This window comes from Scyliorhinus torazame, chromosome 13 (assembly GCF_047496885.1).
Source record: "Scyliorhinus torazame isolate Kashiwa2021f chromosome 13, sScyTor2.1, whole genome shotgun sequence".
NCBI classification, from domain to species: domain Eukaryota; kingdom Metazoa; phylum Chordata; class Chondrichthyes; order Carcharhiniformes; family Scyliorhinidae; genus Scyliorhinus; species Scyliorhinus torazame.
The window spans coordinates 71732308-71755965 of record NC_092719.1 but is presented as its reverse complement, the minus strand read 5'-3'; the positions used below and the strand labels follow the sequence as shown (position 1 = coordinate 71755965).

At 40.9% G+C, this 23658-nt stretch overlaps 1 protein-coding gene across 4 annotated transcripts in view; it reads right to left on the bottom strand.

Annotated features, from left to right (window-relative positions):
- aebp2 (AE binding protein 2) overlaps positions 1-23658 on the bottom strand; it is a 169451-nt gene that overhangs the window by 3186 nt on the left and 142607 nt on the right. The window contains exons 8-10 of one of the 4 annotated variants that reach the window (XR_011934088.1): positions 16331-16420; positions 12035-12064; positions 10661-11942 (exon numbers count right to left, since the gene is read on the bottom strand). Coding sequence is in view for 3 of the 4 variants with exons in the window: in XM_072471754.1 (XP_072327855.1) it covers positions 16369-16420 (52 nt within the window). In the remaining variant the exon portion in view is untranslated. Of the gene's footprint in view, positions 1-10660; positions 12065-16330; positions 16421-23658 lie in introns of those variants that run through there. The other 3 variants (XM_072471754.1, XM_072471755.1, XM_072471753.1) reach the window with 3 other exon arrangements.

Below are 23658 nucleotides of genomic sequence, written 5' to 3'. Positions count from 1 at the left end.
ACTCTGCGATCCCAGTGGTGGTGTCGGCCTCGAGGGTATGGGGGCGGTAGTAGCAGCATTTGGGACTGGAGGGTGCCTTGGTGTGGGCCCCTATCTGTAATGACCATAGATTTCCACCAGGGAGTGCTGGATGCAAGGTTTCGGGAGTGGCGGCAAGTGGGGATTGAGCGATTCAGGGATCTGTTTGTAGGGGGCAGTTTTGCAAAATTAGAGGATCTGGAGGAAGAGTATGAGCTTCCCAGGAGGAATGGTTTCAGGTACTTGCAAGTTCGGGATTTTGTGAAGAGAGGTGTCGTCCTTTTCTGGGTTGCCGCCCTTGGGGTTGCAAGACAAGGTGCTGTCGAAGGGGGAGATAGGGGCGGGGAAGGTGTCTGAGGTGTACTAGGAGCTGATGGATTGGGAGGGAGCCCCAGTAGGTGATATAAAGCAGAAGTTGGAGGAAGAGCTGGGAGGGAAGGTCTGCGGGGGGGTGAATGCGTCCTCGTCATGTGCGAAGCTAAGCCTTATTCAGTTTTCAGGGGACATTTGACAGCTGCGTGGATGAATAGGTTTTTTGTGGTAGTAGAGGGCGAGTGTGGGTGGTGAGCGAGAAGGCCTGCGAATCACATTCACATGTTTTGGGCATGTCTGAAGCTAGAGGGGTTCTGGCAGGGGTTTACGGATGTACTGTCCGAGATGTTGGGGGTAAAGATGACCCTGAGTGCAAAGGTACCAATATTTGGGGTTTCGGAAGATCCGGGAGTCCAGGGGCCGTGAGAGGCCGATGTCCTGGCCTTTGCCTCTCTGATAACCCAGAGATGGATCTTACTTGGATGGAGGGACTCGGAGCCGCCGAAAGCGGCGACCTGTCAGAATTCCTGACGCTGGAGAAGGTCAAGTTCATCTTGAGGGGGCCGGTTGATGGGTTCACCCGGAGGTGGTAGCCGTTTGTTGACTTCTTTCGAGAGGATTGAGGTGTCAACAAAAGGAGGGGGAGTAAGGGGGTTAAAATGGGGAAGGCAGGACGGGAGGAGGGGGCATGTTTGGGAAGTGGGGGAGGGGGTGATGAGTGGGTGTTGTTTATTTATAATGTATACTATTACTTCTGCTTTGGTTTGTTTTTTGTGAAAATGCCTGAATAAAATATCTTTTAAAAAACATTTCTATGGTTCTATATAAACAGACACGGCCAAGTTTCCACCGGCATACATAATCACATTATATGAAGGAGTTTAAAATTCAACTCTGGAACCGGTCATGGTTGAGTGAATACAAAACTGCTCTCCTTCTTCATTAGATTAGAACAGAGCGGGAAACACACTAAAATAGATTCTTAACAAAAAAGCGATAGCTCCTAAAAGATTCTTCTATCCTTCCACTGAGAATGAAGCTGTGGGTGAAAGCTAAACAAACATTAACTGATTGAAAGGATATTTCCATAAAGAATGTTTAAGAAAAACAATTTTGAGGTAAATGAAAATGAGATTTTGAAGTAATACATTGAATTGATCTTCTCAACAGGATCGAGTTTAGTCCCAGATGGACTCTTATTGACTATGAAATAAATCTGTTTAATGGGGAATCTTTTCTTATAGGTGAACACATAAGATCCCTTGGCATTAGCAGAAGGAAAGCATGGAAGTTCACCCCAGTGTCCTATCCAACATTTATCCCTCAACCCACATTGCTAATATAAATAGAGTAATATAGCTTATTGAAAAACCAAAAAAATAAAAGTCACCATAGTCCCAGTGGCTGCTCTCCGCTTTCGAGAGCTGATTGGTGGTGATTTAACCTGAGGGTCACCACACCTCAGGCAAGGCGCAAGGTTGAGAAGGCGGAGCCTTCATGGATAACCTCAGACAGTACGGGAATTGAACTTGTGCTGTTGGCATCGCTCTGCATCTGTATCACATTTGCCCAGCCAATTGAGCTAAACCGGCCCCCTATTTAAATCTTATTCCGGATGGTGGGACCTTGCTTTTTATCATCTTGCAAAAAGAACATTTTACCACAAGTGTTTTTTTAAGGGTACTGGCCAGGTATTCGATCACCAACATGCAAAATGGGCTGAACAATCACTCAGTGGTGAAATTTTTATACAATTCTATTAGAGGGATGTGACTGCTTCTTTTGTTTGTGAAGAATTTTACTTTTTGAGATAGTGAAGCACAATGCATGTGCATAGTTGTATTTTCTGATTGGCTCAGGTGATTGATTCGCTCTGGAAATGTCACCAATTTCGTGCACCCTCTAAGTAGCGTCGAGTGGTACCAGATGTAGACCATACAATGTTAGTCAGAGTCCCACATAAAGATATGTTTTCTGCTGCAAAAATGTCTTACCTTGTCGCAATCGGTCAACAAATGTTTCGTAATTTATTTTGTCATTCACATTTTGTTTTGATTGTCTATAAAATGCCGGGAGCATTTTACTGTGAAACCTTTGGCTTGGCCGACCAGAATCACTCAATTATTGTAGTTAAAATTAAATAAAGCTTTCATGTTACCATGAAATCCACGTCACTGAATGATGGACTGCTTTATTAGCACCTGGACATAATAACTGCAACCAATTTATTTTCAATCTGCTCGAATTAAATGTGAATTAACATTAATCAGGTCAAATCATTACCCTTCAAATAAACAATATTGTCTCAAAGCTCCTCACTTCTTGACCAAATATTGTAGCATAGAGCCTCCGAATTCCTTTCCTCAGTTTCTCTATAAATATTTTAAAACCCACATACTATTTCCTTAATTGAATCCTTTTTGTGTGACTTCACACCTGAAATTATTATGCAAATTGAGTGACGCAAGTCAGGAATGCACGGATGTATTGAAAAACAGATCTGGAAATGGAAGATCCCACAGAAAAACAACTAGTCGAACTTGCAAATAGGTGCCATTCACATTGCCCAATCTTTGTCTCAAAACGATTCCATACGCAACCTTTACTTCTGCCGGCTGAATATGAACATGCATCAATATTTAGAGAATACCTTATATTAAAAAATAATATATTAAAAGCATTAATCAGCACTACAATTAAGTTACAACTTGCAGTTTTCTGGTGCCTTTAAAATCCCAAGGGGCTTCAACAGAGCAATATCAAACAGAATGTGATACTGCACCACACAAGGACATATAGGTCAAAAGCTTAGTTAAAGAGGTAGGTTTTGGATTGGATTGGATTTTGTTTATTGTCACCTGTACCGTGGTACAGTGAAAAGTATTTTTCTGCAAGCAGCTCAACCGATCATTAAGTACATGAAAAGAAAAGGAAATAAAGAAAATACATAACAGGGCAACACAAGGTACACAATGTAACTACATAAACACTGGCATCGGGTGAAGCATACAGGGGTGTAATGTTAATGAGGTCAGTCCATAAGAGGGTCATTTAGGAGTCTGGTAACAGCCGGGAAGAAGCTGTTTTTGAATCCATTTGTGCGTGTTCTCAGACTTCTGTATCCTCTGCCCAATGGAAGTTGAGTGAGTAACCCAGGTGGGAGGGGTCTTTGATTATGCTGCCCGCTTTCTCCAGGCAGAGGAAGATGTAGATGGAGTCAGTGGATGGGAGGCAGGTTTGTGTGATGGACTGTGCTGTGTTCACGACTCTGAAGTTTCTTGCGGTCTTGGGCTGTGCATTTGCCATACCAGACTGTGATGCAGCCAGATAGGATGCTTTCTATGGTGCATCTGTAAATGTTGGTAAGAGTTAATGTGGGCATGCCAAATGTCCTTAGTTTCCTGAGGAAGGATAGGCACTGTTGTGCTTTCTTGGTGATAGCGTCAACGTGGGTGGATTAGGAAAATTTTTTGGAGAGGTGTACCTCTAGGAATTTGAAACTGCTAACCATCTCCACCTCGGCCCCGTTGATGCTGACAGAGGTGCGTACAGTACTTTGCTTCCTGAAGTCAATGACCAGCTCTTTAATTTTGCTGGTATTGAGGGATAGATTGTTGTCATTGCGCCACTCCACTAAGTTCTCTATCCCCCTCCTGTATCCTGCCTCGACGTTATTCGAGATCCAGCCCACAATAGTCATATCGTCAGCTGTAGATGGAGTATTTTTAAGGAAGAGAATGAGGTAGAGAGTCTTCTTCCGCGCTGGGCCGCTGTTGGGCCCCGCCAAGCTGTGCGAGGGCCGGCACGAAAACGGCCGCCACACGCATGCGCAGACCTGCAGCAGGAAGTGCTGGGACCCATAATCGGCAGCCGGAGCTGCGTGAAGCACTCCAGCGCCATGGGTTGCAGAATCAGTGGTCCAAGAGGCCCGTTGACACCAGCGTCAACACTTTGCTGCGATTTTGGAGAATCCCAGCCCTGATCTCTGACACCCAGGAACTCAGAATATTACAGCACCATACAGGAGTGGTAGCAACATGGCTAGGTTACTGGTCTAGGAGCCCAGAGGACTGGACAACAGCAAGTAATTAATAAGACTCATGGAATACTGTCCTTTGAGAGCAATTGAACACAGGAATGAGCGGGTTAACTTATGGGGAAAGATTAGAGACTGTGCTTTCTCCCACAGAGATTACAAGAGCGTGGGGTGACTTGATTGAAATATACAAGATCCTGGTTAGGCAAGGGAATCAAACGATAGTGGGGATAGATGGGAATGTAGAGCTTGTAACACAAACAGATCAGCCATATTATCAAATGGTGCGGAAGGCTCAAGGGCCTCATTCTACGGCCCTTATTGTGTATGGCTAATGATCACCAAAATTCTAATTTAGTTAATTGAACTAAGCTTGGAATTAAAAGCTAATAACAGTTTAAAAAGTTGTCAGTATTAGTGAGGACGTAGCTGTTGGATTGTCATAAATCATCTGGTTCACCAATGTCCTTTGAGGAAGATGACCCACCCTTACCCAGTCTGGCCTGCATTTTTATTTTAAATGCAGAGTGGTTAGGATCTGCAATGTACTGCCAGAGTGCAGTGGAGACAGATTTAATGTGGCTTTCAGAAGAAATTTAGATTAGCTGAAGAGGAGACAATTGCAGGGCTCCAGTGAAAAGACAGGGGTGTGGGACTAGGCGAGTTGCTCTTGCAGAGAGCCAACAAGAAAAAGTCTTCCAATGCTGTAACCATTCTGATTCGCACTGCCAATGCTCAGGAATTAGCGCAGTTGTTTAAGACACCTTGCTACGTGGGTAGGTAAACACAGGACTCTGACCAACGAAAATCTAATGTGACATTCAATCAATGAGAAGAGCTTGCATTTGTATCTTGCATAGTTTCATGGTCCAAAGTGCTTCAATGACTCATGGAACACTTTTGCAAGCCACCATTAAGGGCAATTCAAGATTGTAAAAGTGAAAAGATATCACAACACATTAGAAGAGAAAGCGCTGCCAAATCTCAGCACGTCTGGCAGCATCTGTGGGGAGAGAAAAGAGCTAACGTTTCGAGTACAGATGACCCTTTGTCAAAGCTAAGACATAGAAAGTGGGAGATATTTATACTGCGGGGTGAGGGAATGAAAGATGAGTCATAGCCAGCCACAGAAATCAAGGGGGAAAAATGCTAATAGCCACAGAAACCAAGGGAAAAAAGTGCTAATCGCAGTCCCCAGAGAGAATAAAAGGTGTGAAAGGCCAAACAGCAGAGAAACAAAAATCCGAGGGTGAGCTGTGACAGATGTTTGCGGGGGTGGGGGCAGCAAAGGGTTGAATATATATATATATATATATAATATAATATATATATAGTATATAAATAAAAAAGACAAGAAATAAATAAAATGTAAAAGACGGTTAAAATGAAACAGGATGAAAACAAATGGGTCGAGGTGGGGTAGAGCTGATCATCTGAAGTTGTTGAATTCGATGTTGAGACCAGAAGGCTGTAGCATGCCTAACCAGAAGATGAGATGTTGTTCCTCCAGTTTGCGCTGAGCTGCACTGGAACATTGCAGCAGGCCAAGAACGGATATGGGGCATGGGAGTTTTAGTAAAGCATTTGATAAGGTCCCTCATGGCAGGCTGGCGCAAAAGATTAAATCTCATGGGGTCAGGGGTGAACTAGCTGGATGGATTCAGACCTGCCTTAGCCACAGGAGACAGAGGGTAGAATTGGAAGGGTATTTTTCCGAATGGAGGTCTGTAACTAGTGGTGTTCCACAGGGATCAGTACTGGGACCTCTGCTGTTTGTAACATATACAAATGACTTGGGAGAAAACAGCTGGTCTGATTAGCAAGTTTGTGGATGATACTAAGATTGCATGAGTTGCGGATGGTGATGAAGATTGTCAGAGAATACAACAGGATATAGATAGGTTGCAAAATTGGGCAGAGAAATGGCAGATGGAATTCCCGGACAAATGCGAGGTTATGCATTTTGGTAGATCCAACTCAGGTGGGAGCTATAAAATAAATGGCAGAACCATCAGGAGCAGAGACAGAGATCTGGGCCTGCAGGTCCACAGATCCTGCAAAGTGGAAATGATGTAAAGAAAGCACATGGCATGCTTGGCTTCATTGGACAGGGTATAGAATACAAAAGCTTGAAAATTATTTTACAGCTATATAGAACGTTGGTTAGGCCACATATGGAATACTATGTCCAATTCTGGTCATCACACTACCAGAAGGACGTAGAGGTTTTGGAGAGAGTACAGAAAAGTATGGAGGGTATTAGCTATGAGGAGAGATTGAATAAACTGGGATTGTTCTCCCTAGAGAGGAGGCTGATGGGCGACCTGATAGAAGTTTATAAAAGAATTAGGGGTATAGATAGGGTGAACAGTTGGACGCTTTTTCCCAGGGCAAATTGAAAATTATAAGGGTAATTTTAGCACGTACAAGGTGAGGGGGGATAGGTTCAGTGGAGATGTGCGGGGGAAGTTTATTTTACAGTGGGTGGTGGTGACCTGGAATGCATTGCCAACTGAGGTGGTGTGAGGCAGATAGGTGTTCACAAGTTAGGTGAATTGGACATTCTAAAATTCTCTGAATGTACCGGAACAGGCGCCGGAATGTGGCGACTAGGAACTTTTCACAGTAACTTCATTGCAGTGTTAATGTAAGCCTACTTGTGACAATAAAGATTATTAAAGATGCGTGAGCAACATTTAAGCCTTACCTGGATAGGCACATGAACAGACGGGATATAGGATACAAACGGTTGGTCAAGTCAGGACACGTGATCGACGCAGGCCTGGCGGGCCAAAGGGCCTGTTACTGTGCTGTATTGTTCTTTGTAGAGCCTTGTGCTCAGCTAAAGTTTACCAACAACCTTGCTCCAGCTGTACCAGTAAAGCCAAACCATAAGCAAACCTCACCCATGGCCCACAACGTTAGTGAGAGGAAGATCCTACAAACAACAATGCAAATGTCGAGAAGATTGGTTTCAATAATACTATGAGATAAACAGACTCTATGATATGAAACAACCTATCTGCAAAATTGTGCCATGCAACCTTTTAATCCAAGGCAGATAGGGTTTATGCACATCTCACCCACAATACTTCTTCAGTACTGCAGATTTTGTGCTCCAGCATCTCTAGCTGGGTAGAGTATGACGACTGAGTCAATGTCAGGACAGATCTCCATATTGCTTTAAATCATGCCATAGGGTAATAATAATCTGTATTATTGTCACAAGTAGGCTTACATTAACACCGCAAAGAAGTTACTGTGAAGATCCCCTAGTCGCCAGGGTACACGGAGGGAGAAATCAGAATGTCCAATTAACCTAACAGCATGTCTTTTGGGACTTGTAGGAGGAAACCGGAGCACCCGGTGGAAACACACGCAGACACGGGGAAAACGTGCAGACTCCGCACAATGACCAAAGCTGGTATAGCCTATGAATCTTCAGATTCAATACTTTGAATAAATGTGCTTTCAAGCACTTCCTGCTGAGTAAAATTAATATCCATCCCATTTGTTCTTCTTGCAATGATGCTGGCCTCTGGGACTAGTTGTTGCCCTTACTTAAAAAGATAGATTAGATCTTGAATAGCGTCTGCAATGGTTCAATACCACACAATGCGTTGCCCACTAATCAACCAGTGGCATTAGTTTTTTTTAAATGATCCTTTAAAGGGATAGTATTCATTTGATACTTGCAAAGTTATTTCTAATTTTGTGAACTATTTTTAGTACTTCCAAAAAGATCAGATTGTCACTCACCGCGACTAAAAAAAGTCTGTGCCATTGTTAGTAGATGCAAGGGGGTGGCGCAGTGGTATTGTCACTGGACTAGTAATCCAGAGACCCAGCGTACTCTGGGGTCCCAGACTCAAATCCCAGCACTGCAGATGGTGAAATTTGAATTCAATAAAAATCTGGAATTAAAAGTCTAATGATGACCATGAAACCATTGTTGATTGTCATAAAAGCCCATCTGTACCTGGTCTGGCCAAATGTGACTCCAGACCCACAGCAATGTGGTTGACTCTTAACTGCCCCCTCAAGGGCAATTAGGGATGTGGCACGTGATGTCCACATCCCATGAACGAATAAAAAAAAAAAGTGCCCTGATTTTAGTAAGATTACCAGAAACTCCTTCATGTAAATTGTTTGTCCGTTTTTTAAGCTCAATACACCAGGTTTCCTCTGATTCAGGAACCATTATTTTCTCTCCAGAGATGCTGCCTAACCTGCTGAGTATTTCCAGCCTTTTCAGTTTTTATTTCTTTAATGTCCTATTGAACTGACATAGCATTCTCGGACTTGTGCATCATTGAGCAGGTAGTGGATTTTCCCCAACATCATTGCAAAATATAATTTTCCAAAGTGAATTATTAAGATAGTATTCTTGCTCAAACATTTCAGCTCCAAACAGGATAAAAATAATTTTAAATTAACATTTCTTAAACAATAATAAACAAGCAGCACAGTAGCATTGTGGTCACGTCGCTAGACTTGCAATCCAGAGTCCTGGGCTAGCAATCCAGAGGCAAGAGTTCAAATCCCACAGTAGCTGAGGAATATAAACTCAACTAATTAAATAGTATCAGTAATGGTGGTCATGAAACTACTGAATTGTCATATCCATCTGGTTCATGTACAATGCTTGGTGAGACCGCACCTGGAGTACTGTGTACAGTTTTGGTTCCCTTATTTGAGGAAAGGTGTAGTGGTATTGGAGACTTCAGGGGAGGTTCATTAGATTGATTCCAGAGACGAGGGGCTTTGTCTCATGAAAAGAGATTGAGCAGTTTAGGAGAGATCTAACTGAGGTACATATGATAAAGGGTATTGATAAAGTAGATGTGGAGCTGATGCTTCCTCTTGTGGGGCAATCTAGATCGAGAGGTCGTAGTTTTAGGATAAGGGGTAGCAGATCCAAAACTGAGAGGAGAAGAAATTACTTCTCTCAAAGCATCTGTGGAATTTTCTACCCCCGAGTGCGGTGGATGCCGGGACTTTTGAGTGTAAATTTGAGGAGATACAGATTTTTAATTAACAATGGGTTGAAGGGTTATGGAGAACAGGCCGGAAAATGGAGCTGAGACCGAGAGATCAGCCATGCTCCTATTGAATGGCAGAGCGGGCTCGAGTGGCTGAATTGTCTTATCCTGTTCCTAGTTCTCATGTCCTTTCGGAAATCTGCCAACCTTGCCTTGTTTGGTGTGTGTGACTACAGACTCATCATAATGTGGTTGACTTTGAACTGGCCTCTGTAATTATCTAGCAACCAATCAGTTGCATTAAAAATGGTGCCGCTTACTAGCTCCTTCTTGGGCAATTAGGGATGGGTAATAAATACTGGCTTTGCCAGTAACATCAAAATCCTGAATTAATATTTTAAAAATTGGCTGCATTGCCAACTATTTTAATCAGATGAAGACTAGAGTGGCCAAAAATATCCATGAATAAAATATTATGCCACAGGAATTAAATAATTTCTGTTGCATAACTTGCTGGCATTACTTTCACTTTACAGACTAGCCCTACTGTTGAAGCAGACAGTCCTGGCTCCTGACAAACAAACAGCATTAGACTGGCCAAAACAATTTTCGCACTCTCTTCTTCCCATAGCACCACCACTTTTGCACTCATCTCAAAAAAATTCCTTAAATGAGATGAAGAATTTAGCATCTTGACGTAAATTAAGCAGATTTAGCACAAGGGATTATTTTTTTTTAAAAAGATTAACAATGTTCAATTGGAATCTGGGATTTTCAATCGCCACCTTTAAAATTTTGCACAACTGCTCTGCTTTTTAAAAAGTTATTTCTCTTTATAGTCAGAGCTTATTGCTCATTCACCAACATTTTTATTTGGTGTTGTGGCAGCTCACAAATCTTCATTAGACTTTGTTTTTATAGCCAGGCAGCCATATACTTCTGCAGAAGTGAAAGCCAGTCTGGCTTTGCCATGAAGGGTCCTTATTGTGTAATAACCATAACAAATCGATCATAAATGTGTAAATGGTAAGTCAGTGTTTCATTTAAAGGTGAAGTTGGATAAACACGACGAAGAAAGGTGATGCTGAAAGGGTTAGATGAAGCGGGAGCATCAGGTGAAACATAAACGTGGACCAGTTCCTCTTTGATTTCTGCAAACTCCATGTAATTTTATGCAAGGGCTTTCTTTTCATACAATAATATGCATTTACTATTTGGTATGAAGACTAGGTAATACAAACAACCTATACCACCATAATATATAAATAAAATCACAATTGTCTGTAAACTAAAGACAACAGGAAACACAAAATATTTCATTTTATACTTTATTATAAAAAAAGTAGCCGAGAAAGCAGTAGCAAGTTGCTTTAGATGCAGAACGAAGCAGAGGATACAGATGAAGTGCTCAGGTAAGGACACATTGCATGAAGGGTTTACAACTGTGCGAAACAAGGGTACTACAGGCTTTTTTAAAAAGCCTGCTTCTGTCCAGGAAATCTAATAAATTTAAAGACACAACCAAGTCATGCTGTTTACATCCTGCACAATACATTAAGACATTAGCAGTAGTAATTGGCAGTTGCAGAAAACAACAAATGCCACTTTATATTTATTATTAGGAAAGGTGCTTTTTGTGGGGTTTTTGTTAACAGTTATTGGCAGCTCAAGAAAATTACATTATCCTTCAACATTTTGTTCTACCATAATATATACATTTCAAAATTTGCTTCCATGCTTCTAAAAGGTAAACGGAAATTGAAATCTACAGTACATTTTAAAGTATAAAAATATATTACAAATCTGCAGAAATATTTACAAGCAATTTACTATTATCTATAGGGAACTCTTTATACCTTCTGAAACTAAGACTAGGATGTTACAGAATAATCTAGAATTTTTCCCATCTTCGTACAAGTAAAAATACAGGCTCTCTTTCATGTGATATACACGCAAGCATGAAGATTATCAACAATGCGATCGCTTGGTTAGTCTCGTCTCTAAGGTCTTCTATGCAGCAAGCTTTGGTGCAACAAAATAAAACTTTCCAGCTTTAATTCCCCCAAAAGATCAACATTCTACAGTGGCAGCAGAAATTAATTTTCAACATAGAGATCAGTTTTATATTAAACACTGAAGTCATACAGTATTTAAAGTCCATAAAAGTAAATTCATGAATTCTTACTGTAAAGATATTTGGAAAGAAAAGGTACAGGTTAAAGAAAAGCCATTACAATGTATCTAGTTAAACTGAGGTTGTTACGCCATATGTAGCAACCAGGAGAAAATAATAAAAAGTGTCTACACTCCGATCAGAAGTTAGACAGTTTAGGTTTTTTTTGTTTCTTTTTAAAACCTTTGTGAATTTGAAATCTTGATTTAGATTAGAAAGGGGCACAGCCTGAAGCAGCAAGCAAACAAGTCCCAAGGAGGAAGTTTCTCATTGCACTTTCCCCCCTTGTCAGATGCCAAACATTCCCTGTAGAGCTTTTCTCATTGTACCGTCTTATCTCGAAGAGGTGGAGTGCGAATCCAACTAGAGCTTCATATCCATTCTCCCAAAGTCTGCTTTTAGTACAAATAATCAGCTAGGACTGGGAGAAAAAAAGTGATTCTAATGTGCAATATTCTATTCCGGACATGGCGGCAAATTTGACAGCATTCTGGTTCCCGGATTTGGCCTTACCTCCTTTTCAGCCTTTTCTGTGGCATTGTCCTGCAGGAGGAAATCCAAAAGTTATTTAAAAAGCAAAAACTTGCTTCTAAACTGAGTTACAACATGGTTGAAAAATACTTAACTATAACTCATCAACAGAAGCTAAGTGACTAATGATGATACAGAACCCTTGTTCAAGGGTACGATTTTGTAACCACTCAATAATTTTTAGCATGTTCCAACAAATATATATTATTTTTGACAAAAGTTTGCTGAGGTGAACTAGTTTCTTAATATGTGGAATTCTGAGCCACAAGGAGCAATTGATGGGAAGATCTTTTACAGGAAAGAGGGAATAAACATTTGAAGAATTGAAAGTTATCAGCAGAGCTGGACAGTGGATTTAGTTTGGATTGCTCCAAGAGTCAGTACAGACATTGGTTCTTCAATTTTTAAAAAAGCAACTTAATGTACAGGTTGGATTTTTAAAATCAAAAAACACGACAAAACAAACCCCCCCAAAATGATCATGTTAAATAAATTACATGGCTTCCTCCTCCTCCCAATATATACACGTCCAAGCACACCCACAGAGTTCAAGGGTGGCGAGTATTCCCAGTGCAGTTGTCAAGAGAGTTGGCTTCCTTTCACAGGGGACCATTCAAATTTACTGAGAGCAAGAGAAAAAAAATTGACAGCAGGAGCATGTCTAACACACACGGGTATTACTCTTGCACTCTGGTTTTAAAAGGGACTGGATTTCTAGTATGATGGCATGATAATTAGAGCACAGCTCTTTTGGTACTTTTTTTTTTGACCCCTTACCAAGGTGCCAAAGTTACTTTTTAAAAAAAAAAAACACTTGAAGCATGACCCAGATAAAGTCTTCAGTTCATCATTCAGACCTGGGCACTAAACTTTATGAGCTACCATCTGAAGGGTATGCACTAGTTGCAGGAGAGGAACGTGAACTACTCTCAGGTGGGTGATCATCAAAAAACAAATTAAAATGAATATGTTGTACTGGCCTGGACAGTACTACAATTAGTTGGCAATGAATTGGGATCCTATATTTCTCTAACTGAATCTAAGGAGTGCTTGAAACCAATTCTGGATTGTAAAATGGACACATGCCTGCCTCCCTCAGGAAACATAATAGTCCATTTTCTGCCACAGAAGGGACTTCGGAATTGTTCAAATTGCACTTTGCGGTCCATCAAATTTGTATCAGTTTGCCTAGTCTTGAATTAATAATGCACCTAAAACAGGACAAAACAGAACAAACTGCGACGTGCTGGACACTTACGGCCAAAACTAATCAGAAGAATGGAGATTTGCTGAGATATCAAAACAACTTTGAATTGCTTTCATTTGACCAATTCAAGGTAGGAGGGATGTAATAGTCAGGCCAGGGCTTACCATTTACCACTAACCCTGATCAAACTCAAATGGCCTCAATTCTGGGGAGTGACAGCTAAGACAATGTTCCTGGGACTTACTACCTTTAAATGCTCCTTTAGGGTGTGTTTGAGCTCAGCACTGATAAGATGGCTTGACTTCCAAATTTCTTTCAAGTATTTTTTTCCAAGTATGAACTATTGGGAGCAAAAAGTGCGGGTGCGCTCAGTCCCGCATCCAAGTTTTTTAACTGCAACCGTATTAACTTGCTCATCTTCGAACATTCCATGGAATCAGCTTCCACCGTCTTTTCAGGTAGAAATTGCAGATCCCAAATGTGTGAAATGAAATTGCAACTTCCCTCTCGATCTTTTTGCCAATGATTTTGAATATATCACCACTAGTTATTGACCCACTTCCCAGATGAAATGTTGTTTTCTCTTTCTACCTGATCATCTTGAAAACCATTTTAGCTCAATTGGCTAGACAGCTGCTTCATGCAGAACGAGGCCAGCAGCATGGGTTCAATTCACGTACCTCCTGAAGTTATTCCTGAAGGCCCGCTTTGTCAACCTTGCCCGAGGTGTGGTGATCCTCAGGTTAAATCACCACCAGTCAGCTCTCCCCCTCAAAGGGGAAAGCGGCCTATGGTTATCTGGGACTATGGCGATTTTACCGTACCTTACCATGTCCCTTCTTCAACATCTCTGTACCAAGGACAGTCCTAACATTCCCAATATCTCTTCATAACTAGAGCGTCCTCTCTGCTGACATCCTGGCAAACTTCCTATGTGCTCTTTTTTGTATCTTTTCTCAAGTGTAGTGTCCAGAATTATCCACCACACTTAACCTCTAACCTCCGGCCTAACCAGAGTTTTATAAAATTCCAGCACGATCCCTTGGCTTTTCTGTTCTATTCTCAATTTACAATTCCAAATAACGCCCTATTTTAAATCAACTTATTCTTCCACCTGTATAAATTTGTGCATTTCCACACTGAACTCCACCTGCCAAGTATTTTCCTATTTCACTGCCTTGCATCATCTTGAAGCCTATAACCATCCTCATCACTATCTATCGCTTTGACACGTTTTACATATCTGACCAGCTTTATAATGCTGCGCCTTACATCTAAATGTAGGTTATTTATAAAAATAAACAATAGACTTGAAACCGCTTCTTGGGCAACACGATTGCAAGCAACCTCACAAAAACATCATACACAATCACACTTTGCAACCTTTTACTGATACAATTTTATATTTATGCTCCACTCTACAACAAACCTAATTTAAGTAATTTCTCCTCATAATCTAACCCTTGGGAAAAATCTGGTGAATTTGTCCTGGACTCCTTTAAAGGCCAACGCATTAATTCCAAGTTGTGGTTTCCAGAACTGTGCATATTACTCTGGATATAACCCAACAGGGGTTTTATAGGGCTGTGGCAAAACATCCATCCCTCTTTATTCCAGTCCTGTGTAACTAGGAGTGTTGGAATATAAGTAAAGGCCAACATTCCATTGTCTTTTTGATTCCTTGTACCCTGATGCCACATTTTAGAGGGTATTTGGACCTCTAAAGTGGAGCTGCACACAGGATAGAGAAGCTGAGAATTGCAAAACCAGGGCCATACTACTTGAATCTGGCAAAGGTAGGAAGATCAGAGAAAATAACCAGCAGCACCAAGATCATAGCGCCCCTAGTACTATCGGCCCTCTCTAGTATTCCAAACAGGTTAGGACTCTTACTGTCAAAGCGGAGGAAACGATATAGTGCAGAACCAGGCCTTGTGTACACAAAGTGAAGATGATAGATGACAGGATAAAGATAATGTTTTTCCTCGTATGATGAAACAATAATATTGCCTACTTTTATTAACTAAACAAAAGAATGCAAGTAATTCAACTTCAAAACCAAAATGTAGGACCTCATTGACAGATTAACTTTATACGGCTCAACAATGTTTACAACTGGGCCATTGCATTTATTTCTACACTCACTTCCTTCCATCACCGGGAGCCATGTATCGATTGCAAATAATATTTAGCAGTACATTTTAAAAATTAACTGCACAATTATCAGATAGGTTACTTTACAAATTACATAGCTGAGTTTTGCTTCTGTGAAACCATAATGGCAAAATTTGCATCCTTTATAAATGCAACCCAAACTTCACATTGTTGCTGCTTGGGACAACTGCTCTTCAGAATCTCAATTTAAAATACATTTTTAAAATCACAATTCATATTTTTGTAACACTGGGGTTTTGACATAAGTGTTTAAAATCATAAAGGGTTTAGAAAATAGTTAAGTTAATACCCCATGCCTGAAGGGTTGGCAACCATAGGGAATGGATTTGAAGTGACTGGCAAAAGAACCAAAAATGTGACACGATGCAAAAAACTATATTACACGATGAGTGGTTAGGATTTGGAATGCATTACTTGATTGGGTTGTGGATACAGATTCAATAATATCTTTCAAAACTGAACTGGATAAATAGTTTGAGGAAAAATTGCAGGAATAGGGGAAAAGACTAGGGGAGAAAGACTAATGAGATTGCTCTTCGAAAGAGCCTGTGCAGACTCAGTGGGCCAAATGGCCTCCTTCTGTGCTGCATGATTCGTTGATTTCTTATTTCCCTATATTTAGAAGCTATTTAGAGCTGTGATTGATATGGATGTATGGGCTCCCTTGGTTTACTGGTGAGAGGTCAACAGTGGAAGATGCAAACAAATGAAAGATTGACTAGAGAAGAATGAAGGTGTTTTCAGTCACACATTGGGTGAATTGCATTGAGTAAATCACTTTTCTTTAAAAGGATCACAAACAAAATATCTATTGTGTAAAAAAAAGTGACCTGCCTTGAAGGTACACTTGCAACAATACTAGCAGAATGCAGATTGAGTTTTATTTTTAGCCCTACCTGTGCTGATTCTTCTAGACTTAAGTGAAGTTTACTTGTCATGTGTCAACCATGGAGCCATGTTCATAATGTTGTAAGGAGCCAGTCGGCCTGTCAGTACAAGTAAAAACAGCTCAAAGCTGAATTATTCAAAAGTACATTACACTGCTGTAGCAAAATATTATACTATTTGTGTGTAATTAAGATCTTATTCCTATTTTTATCAAACCAAAAATTTGGCTCTTAAACTGAAGGATGGCAATATGTGCACCATTGCATATATGTTTGAAGAATACAATCTCTATTAAATACATATCTAAAACCACCAATCACATTTTAAAGATTTTAATCAGCACATTTACTCAACAAGAAGCTGCTGGTATAAAGATTTTAAGAAAATACAGAAGTATTTTCTATTAAGCACAGAAATACAGCATTTAAATGCAACAACTCCTGATTTCTGCTGCCCAAAATTGGGAATTTAAGCCCAGAAACTATTTGGAATACAAATCTCCCGGCCCATCACACAGTTAAGACCATGAAATGGTTAATACTTTCCTAAAAGTCGAGAGAGATTTGCGCAGTTCATTATGAGGATCTTCCTTGGATACAATAACAGGTTAATAGAATGGTGGAGATTAGAGCTATCAGCCATCAGAATTACAGTAAGAAGTCTTACAACACCAGGTTAAAGTCCAACAGGTTTGTTTCGATGTCACTAGCTTTCGGAGCGCTGCTCCTTCCACAGGTGAGGAAAGCTAGTGCCATCGAAACAAACCTGTTGGGCTTTAACCTGGTGTTGTAAGACTTCTTACTGTGCTCACCCCAGTCTAACGCCGGCATCTCCACACCATCAGAATTAGACTTTGCAGTATTCTCGACATTAACATTCGACTGATGACGATTTCGGCTCTGGGTCACTGTCCGTGTGGAGTTTACATGTTCTCCATGTGTTTGCGTGGGTTTCGCCCGCACAACCCAAAAGATGTGCAGGGTAGGTGGATTGGCCATGCCAAATTGCCCCTTAATTGGAAAAAATGAATTGGGCACTCTAAATTTAAAAAGAAAATTGGACTGATGTCATGGATCCATTTAGGAAGTGGCAAGTAACATTCATGCTACACAAGTGCCAGGCATTGACCATCACCAACAAGAACAAATCTAACCATCTCATGACATTCAATGGCATTACCATCGCTGAATCCTCCCACTGTCAACATCTCGGGGGTTACCACTGATCAGAAACTGAATGATTCATATAAATACTGTGGCTACAAGAGCAGGTCAGATGATGGGAATTCTGAGGAACCTTCTGACTCTCCAAAGCCTGGCCACTGTCTACAAGGCAGTAGTCAGGGGTGTGATGGTCTGGATGAGTACAGCTCAACAACACAAGAAGCTCCACACCATCCACAACAAAGCAGCCAGCTTTATTGGCACCCCATCCACCATCAATGCATAATGGCAGTAATGTGTAACATTTACAAGATGCACTGCAGGAACTCATCAAGGCTCCTCAGACAGCACCTTCCAAACCCCAACCTCTATCACTTAGAAGGACAAGGGCAGCAGATGCCTGGGAACGCCACCACCTGCAAGTTCCCCGCCAAGTCGCACGCTATCCTGTCTCGGAACGACATCACTTTTCCTGTTGTTGGATCAAACCCCTGCAACTTTCTCCATAACAGCACTGTGGGTGTTCCTACGCCACATGAATTGCAATGATTCAAGGAGGCAATTCATCACCACCACCTTTTCGAGGGCAATTGGGGATGGGGGTGGGGGGTTAAATGCTGGCCTAGCCAGCAACACCATAATCCCATGAACCAATAAAATTGTTTTCAAGCAGGGAAGCAGATCAAAACAGGTGGGTAAAGGGTTTTGTAATTAAATATTAGAAACAGTCAAATATTTTACAATAAAAAGAGGTCAAATGTAAAGAGTGAATGAGAAACAGAAGGAATAGAAAAGGAAAAAGCAACAAACGTTTACAGTTTAATCTAAGGTCAATATTTTTGTTCAGCAAGTTTGGACAAATTGTAATCCTCAAAATTGCTCAATTTACTACTGTTTCAGCATTACTGAATGAGTTAACAGAAATCCAGTCAATATTGGAAAACAAACACTTCCCCACACTGGTTGGCAGTCTGATCAACTAATTTTATTTTAAATGCAAGCCCAGCCCCCTCAGCATTGCATTAAAAATCAAGATCAATTTTCAGATGAAGAGGTTTAACGGTCAGGGGATACTTGGGCCATGTTGCGCAATGAAAAATGATAGAGAGCTTATACAATTTAATTTTAATCTTTATTATTGTCACAAGTAGGCTTACATTAACACTGCAATGAAGTTACTGTGAAAAGCCCCTAGTCGCCACACTCCGGCGCCTGTTCGGATACACTGAGGGAGAATTCAGAATGTCCAATTTACCTAACAGCACGTCTTTCGGGACTTGTGGGAGGAAACCGGAGCACCCGGAGGAAACCCACTCAGACACGGGGAGAACGTGCAGACTCCGCACAGACAGTGACCAAGCCGGGAATCGAACCCAGGTCCCTGGCGCTGTGAAGCAACACTGCTAACCACTGTACTACCATGTCGCCCAGGAGTAAATTGAGCAATTTTGAAGATTACAATTTGTCCAAACTTGCTGAACGGGATCCAGCCAGTTGGACTCTAAAATTTGTCTAGTACAAACAAAGAAGCTAGGAGCTTTAAAAATAAAAAAGTGGAACTGCAGCACCACAACTGGTTACATTAGTGCAAGATCAAGCTTACTGCTCATAGAATATCTAATAGAAAAAGTGGCAAAGATGCTAAAAGGAACATGATGCCAGGAAGTGAGGTTCTGTAGAAAATTTGAATGTGGTGTAGAACCTGATTAGTTTTTTTTAAAACAACAGCATACATAATGACCTGATTGTCTGGACTGAATGTAGAACCTCAAAAAAGCTGCCCAAACAGCTAAAGAAAATCAACACTCGTCATAAATCAGTTTCTTACAACAAAAAAAATTAATCACCTGCTTTTACAGAAACATTAGGCGTATAGTAGCTTTGTGTTCCTAATCAGTTTTACAAGAAATAGTGTGCGGGGGTTGGGAGTGACACTAATAAAGTCCAGAAAGAATGGATATTACTCCATTCCAAATTTATTGTAGCCAACCTAATGTCTAAGGAATTCTCAATTTTCAAAATGCAAAAATGTTTTGCTGCCAGGGTGATTTAGTACTGGGCAGCATGGTGGTGCAGTGATTAGCAATGCTGCCTCACAGCACCGAGGTCCCAGGATCGATCCCAGCCCCAGAACCCAAAGATGTGCAGGGTAGGTGGATTGGCCACGCTAAATTGCCCCTGAATTGAAAAAAAAATTGGATACTCTAAAATCTTTTTTAAAAAGGGTGATGCAGTAAATGGGAGAATTGCAACACCCCCGGCAGCATTCTGCCTATAATACTACACAGGTTGGATGAGTATTTAGAATATTCACAAATTTTGCATTTACAATGTCAACATTTTGTTTTTCAAAGATTGTGTAGGTTCCACTATTCAAATTTTCCTCTTCTGTAATTCATTTTGCACCTCCTGCTGCCTTGGGAAAGCAGGCAGAAAAATCAAAAATCCCTCCCACCCAGGTTATTCGCTCATCCAGCATCTTTCATTGGACAGGAGATACAGAAGTCTGAGAACACACACTTACAGATTCAAAAACAGCTTCTTCCCCACTGTTACCAGACTCCTGAATGACCCTCGTATGGACTGAACTGATCTCTCCACACATTTTCTCTGCTGATAGTACCACACTCCGCGTGCTTCACCGATGTCTATGTCTTTTATGCCCCAAGGTTTTTTCATGTATGGAATGATCGGTCTGGACTGCACTCGACTCAAGGGAAGTTATAAGCCACTCGCATTGTTGTGGTCTGGGTGCACATGGAGGCCAGACTGAGTAAAAATAGCAAACTTTCTTCCCTAAAAGACAGGTGAGCTTTTACAAACAACAATCCAGTAGTTTCATGGCCACCAATACTGATACCAGCTTTTTATTCAAATTTTTATTTATTAAGATGTTGTGGCAGGATTTGAACTCAAGTCTGGGCCATTAGTCCAGTAATAACCACTATGCTACTGCCCCCAAAATAAAATTCTACATGTACAGATAGGGGGCACAGACCCCTAGTCATATTAGATGGCAGCTTAGTTTACCAAACGTAAGCCTCAAACCAAATATGTATGGAACTGTGGCGATCAGAAGTCAACAACACTGATTCGGCATATTTTTTTTTTCCTGAAGTCCAACAATACTAAATTGAATATTGTCAAAATAAGACTACTTTGGATTGGGACCCAAGCAGCAAAAGTGTACAAATGATTGTTTGCCTAGCTATTGTAGACCGGCTTTGTACATGATCTGGTTTCTCAGGAACCACTTGATCCAAAACAGGGTTGTGTCAATGATTTCTCAGCCCAATCTCCAACTCTGCCAACATGAATGCTTTCAGAGTTCTACACCAGTCTGCATTTAATTCTTCCTACTTCCTTTCCTTATTTGTTGGCACACTTAATTGCTGTTCTCATTAAGCTGTACAAGACAGATCAACAGATTAAATGATCATAATCACTCCAGCCACAAACGCTACGTCACCAACACACGACAGGTCCCAGCTCACTGACTGTCTTCAATTCAAATTTTGCCATAAGTCTCAATCTTCTATTCTACCCTCACGCTTTTTCCAAGGCAGCATTCAGCCTAAGAATCAGCCATCAAGCTAACATACTGACATTACAAAATATGCCAGTTTAATGCATGTAGGCCTCCTATTGCTCAGCGCTAACCGCACTTCTCTCCTGCTGATATCCAACAACTCCCTTTTACAATGCTTCCAAATACATCCATACACAAACCAGCCTTCAGTACCATATCAAAATGTTGCCTGGTTACCAGTTTCATACTTGTTGTTCTATATCTTACTAAGTAGCCTTACTACAAAATGCTAAGCCACTGCAAAACCACTATTTATTCTAATATACCCTTCTACATCCTGTACAATTTTCCAGAAACATGTTTGTATATGATAAATATATAGCCATAAATAGCCACCTTCTTGTATCATGACGATGAAAATGACAGCACGAGCCAAAATCTTCTTAGCCTAGAACTTATTAGAAACATTCCAGATTAATACTCCTGTCTCACAGCTCCAGGGACCCAGGTTCAATTCTAGCCATGGGTGACTGTGGATTTTGTACGTTCTCCCAGTGTCTGCGTGGGTTTCCTCCCACAGTCCAAATATGTGCAGGGGAGGTGGCTTGGCCATGCTAAATTGCCCAATGGGTCCAAAAGGTTAGGTGGGGTTCCCAGGATAGGCTGGGGGCATGGTGCTCTTTCAGAGGGTTGGTGCTGACTTTGATGGGCCGAATGGCCTCCCTCGGCACTGCGCAGATTCTATGATGCTATGAATCCAGGAGCAATTTGCATTTCTCAAGTCAAACATCACAGCCACTGAACACAGCCCACAACATCAAATCAGCCTTCTGCTTGGTGCCTCCCATTGCAGTGTAGTTGAACTACATTCTGTGATACTACATGTCAGTGCCCCGATGTCACAAAATAACTGCTTGCTCTCATATCATTACAGTTCTGTACTTGAGCCTTACGGTGTGCAACTTTAGTCGTTTGCTCTTGGCATGCTATTTTATGTATTTTCATTTCAGTTTTTTTAAAGCCATCTTTATGCACATTGCTGAGGGGAGAATGTCACAAAAACATACTAAATGGAAGTAATGTCGGAGGGAAACACTGCCTTCTCTCAGCCAGGGCTACATTTCGCTAGATTTGCATTACTTGGGAGCTTTTGCTCAATGATTGATGAGAATATCTTAAGAAAAAAAACTAGGTTCTTCAACGGTCACATTCAAAAAGACATTAGAAAGTATGATTCTGGAACCAGAATGTGTAGAAAGCAATTTTTTCACCCATAATCCAGCAGATGCATAGTTCAAGACCGCAGCAGCATCACTGTGGGAAGACTTGACTTGTAGTGCGACTGGAATTGAAATTTTATATGAAACAATTTACCAATGGGACTCTAGCCAATTCAAAACAGCCTTTAAAATGGTGACAAGGAGTCGTCTGCTGTGATGAGAAGCTGAAATCTGCCAAGGTTGCAAGTTCACATGTGTGTGTCTTCCTTCTTGAGCTTTCATCCTATCTGTACTTAGCTGCTGCCAATATCCCTCTTTCAACTGTATGCAGTAGGTACATGCAGCAGTAATTGCCTTTCACACAGGAATCTGGGTTTCAAGCTGCACACAAGTAATTGGGATAAAAGCTTCTACTCTCAGATGGCTTTTGGTTTGTCCTAACTGATGGCCTTGAGCAGCCTTGTTTGCAGAGAGCAGAAAGTTACTTTGAAATATCAAGGTTAAGAAGCAAAGACGGAAACCTGAGAAATAGAAATGTCAAATTGTTCTATGCTCTTCTTGATGTTGGAACTGAAATAACCCATAAGCATAATGCAAGTTTGAGAAGGATACAGTCACGTACTAGATGGATGGTGGCATTTTGTACCAAGAAACACAGAACAAAGAATGTTATTCTTCTACACTATCAACTTTCCCCTCAGCAATGTGCATAAAGATGGCTTTAAAAAACTGAAATGAAAATGCATAAAATAACATGCCAAGATCAAACGACTAAAGTTGCACACGGTAGGGCTTCAAAAACAGAACTGTAATGATATGAGAGCAGTTATTTTATCTCAGCATTATACTCTAAATCCATAAATATTTCTTGCGAACCAATCATTATAACAAGCTACTCTAGAAGAAATATATATTGGGTAATTTCTTCAACTATCCAACTAATTTTAAGGCTTTTCCTTACACTGAAAATGAGGTACACCCGTCATGGAATATTTCAACTTAAATAGCTGCCGTTTTCTCCAAGGAACCTGGATAAAAATGGACTAGAATCAGCTCAACAAACTTAATTTCAGCTAGCAGCAATACCTTTTCCAATCACCATGAAAGGTTGTACAAAATAGCTAGATGAGAACTTGCTCATTTGGAAATAACAACAGCAGCTGGGGGATTTGGGTGGCACTGGGCTAGGGTTGGGGCAAACACAATGACATTGGGAACATGATACAGAGGATATGGGTGGGGGCAGCAGTGTGAGGCAACAATGGTCTTTTTTTTTTTTTTAAGTATTTTTATCAGGGATTTTGCAAGTTTTTATAATAATAACAGCGACATAAACATGGTACAATAAACATTTCCACCCCCTCACAATCTTCACACACCCCAACCATAAAACAACAGTCCGGCCCTCTTGCCCCCCACCCCAC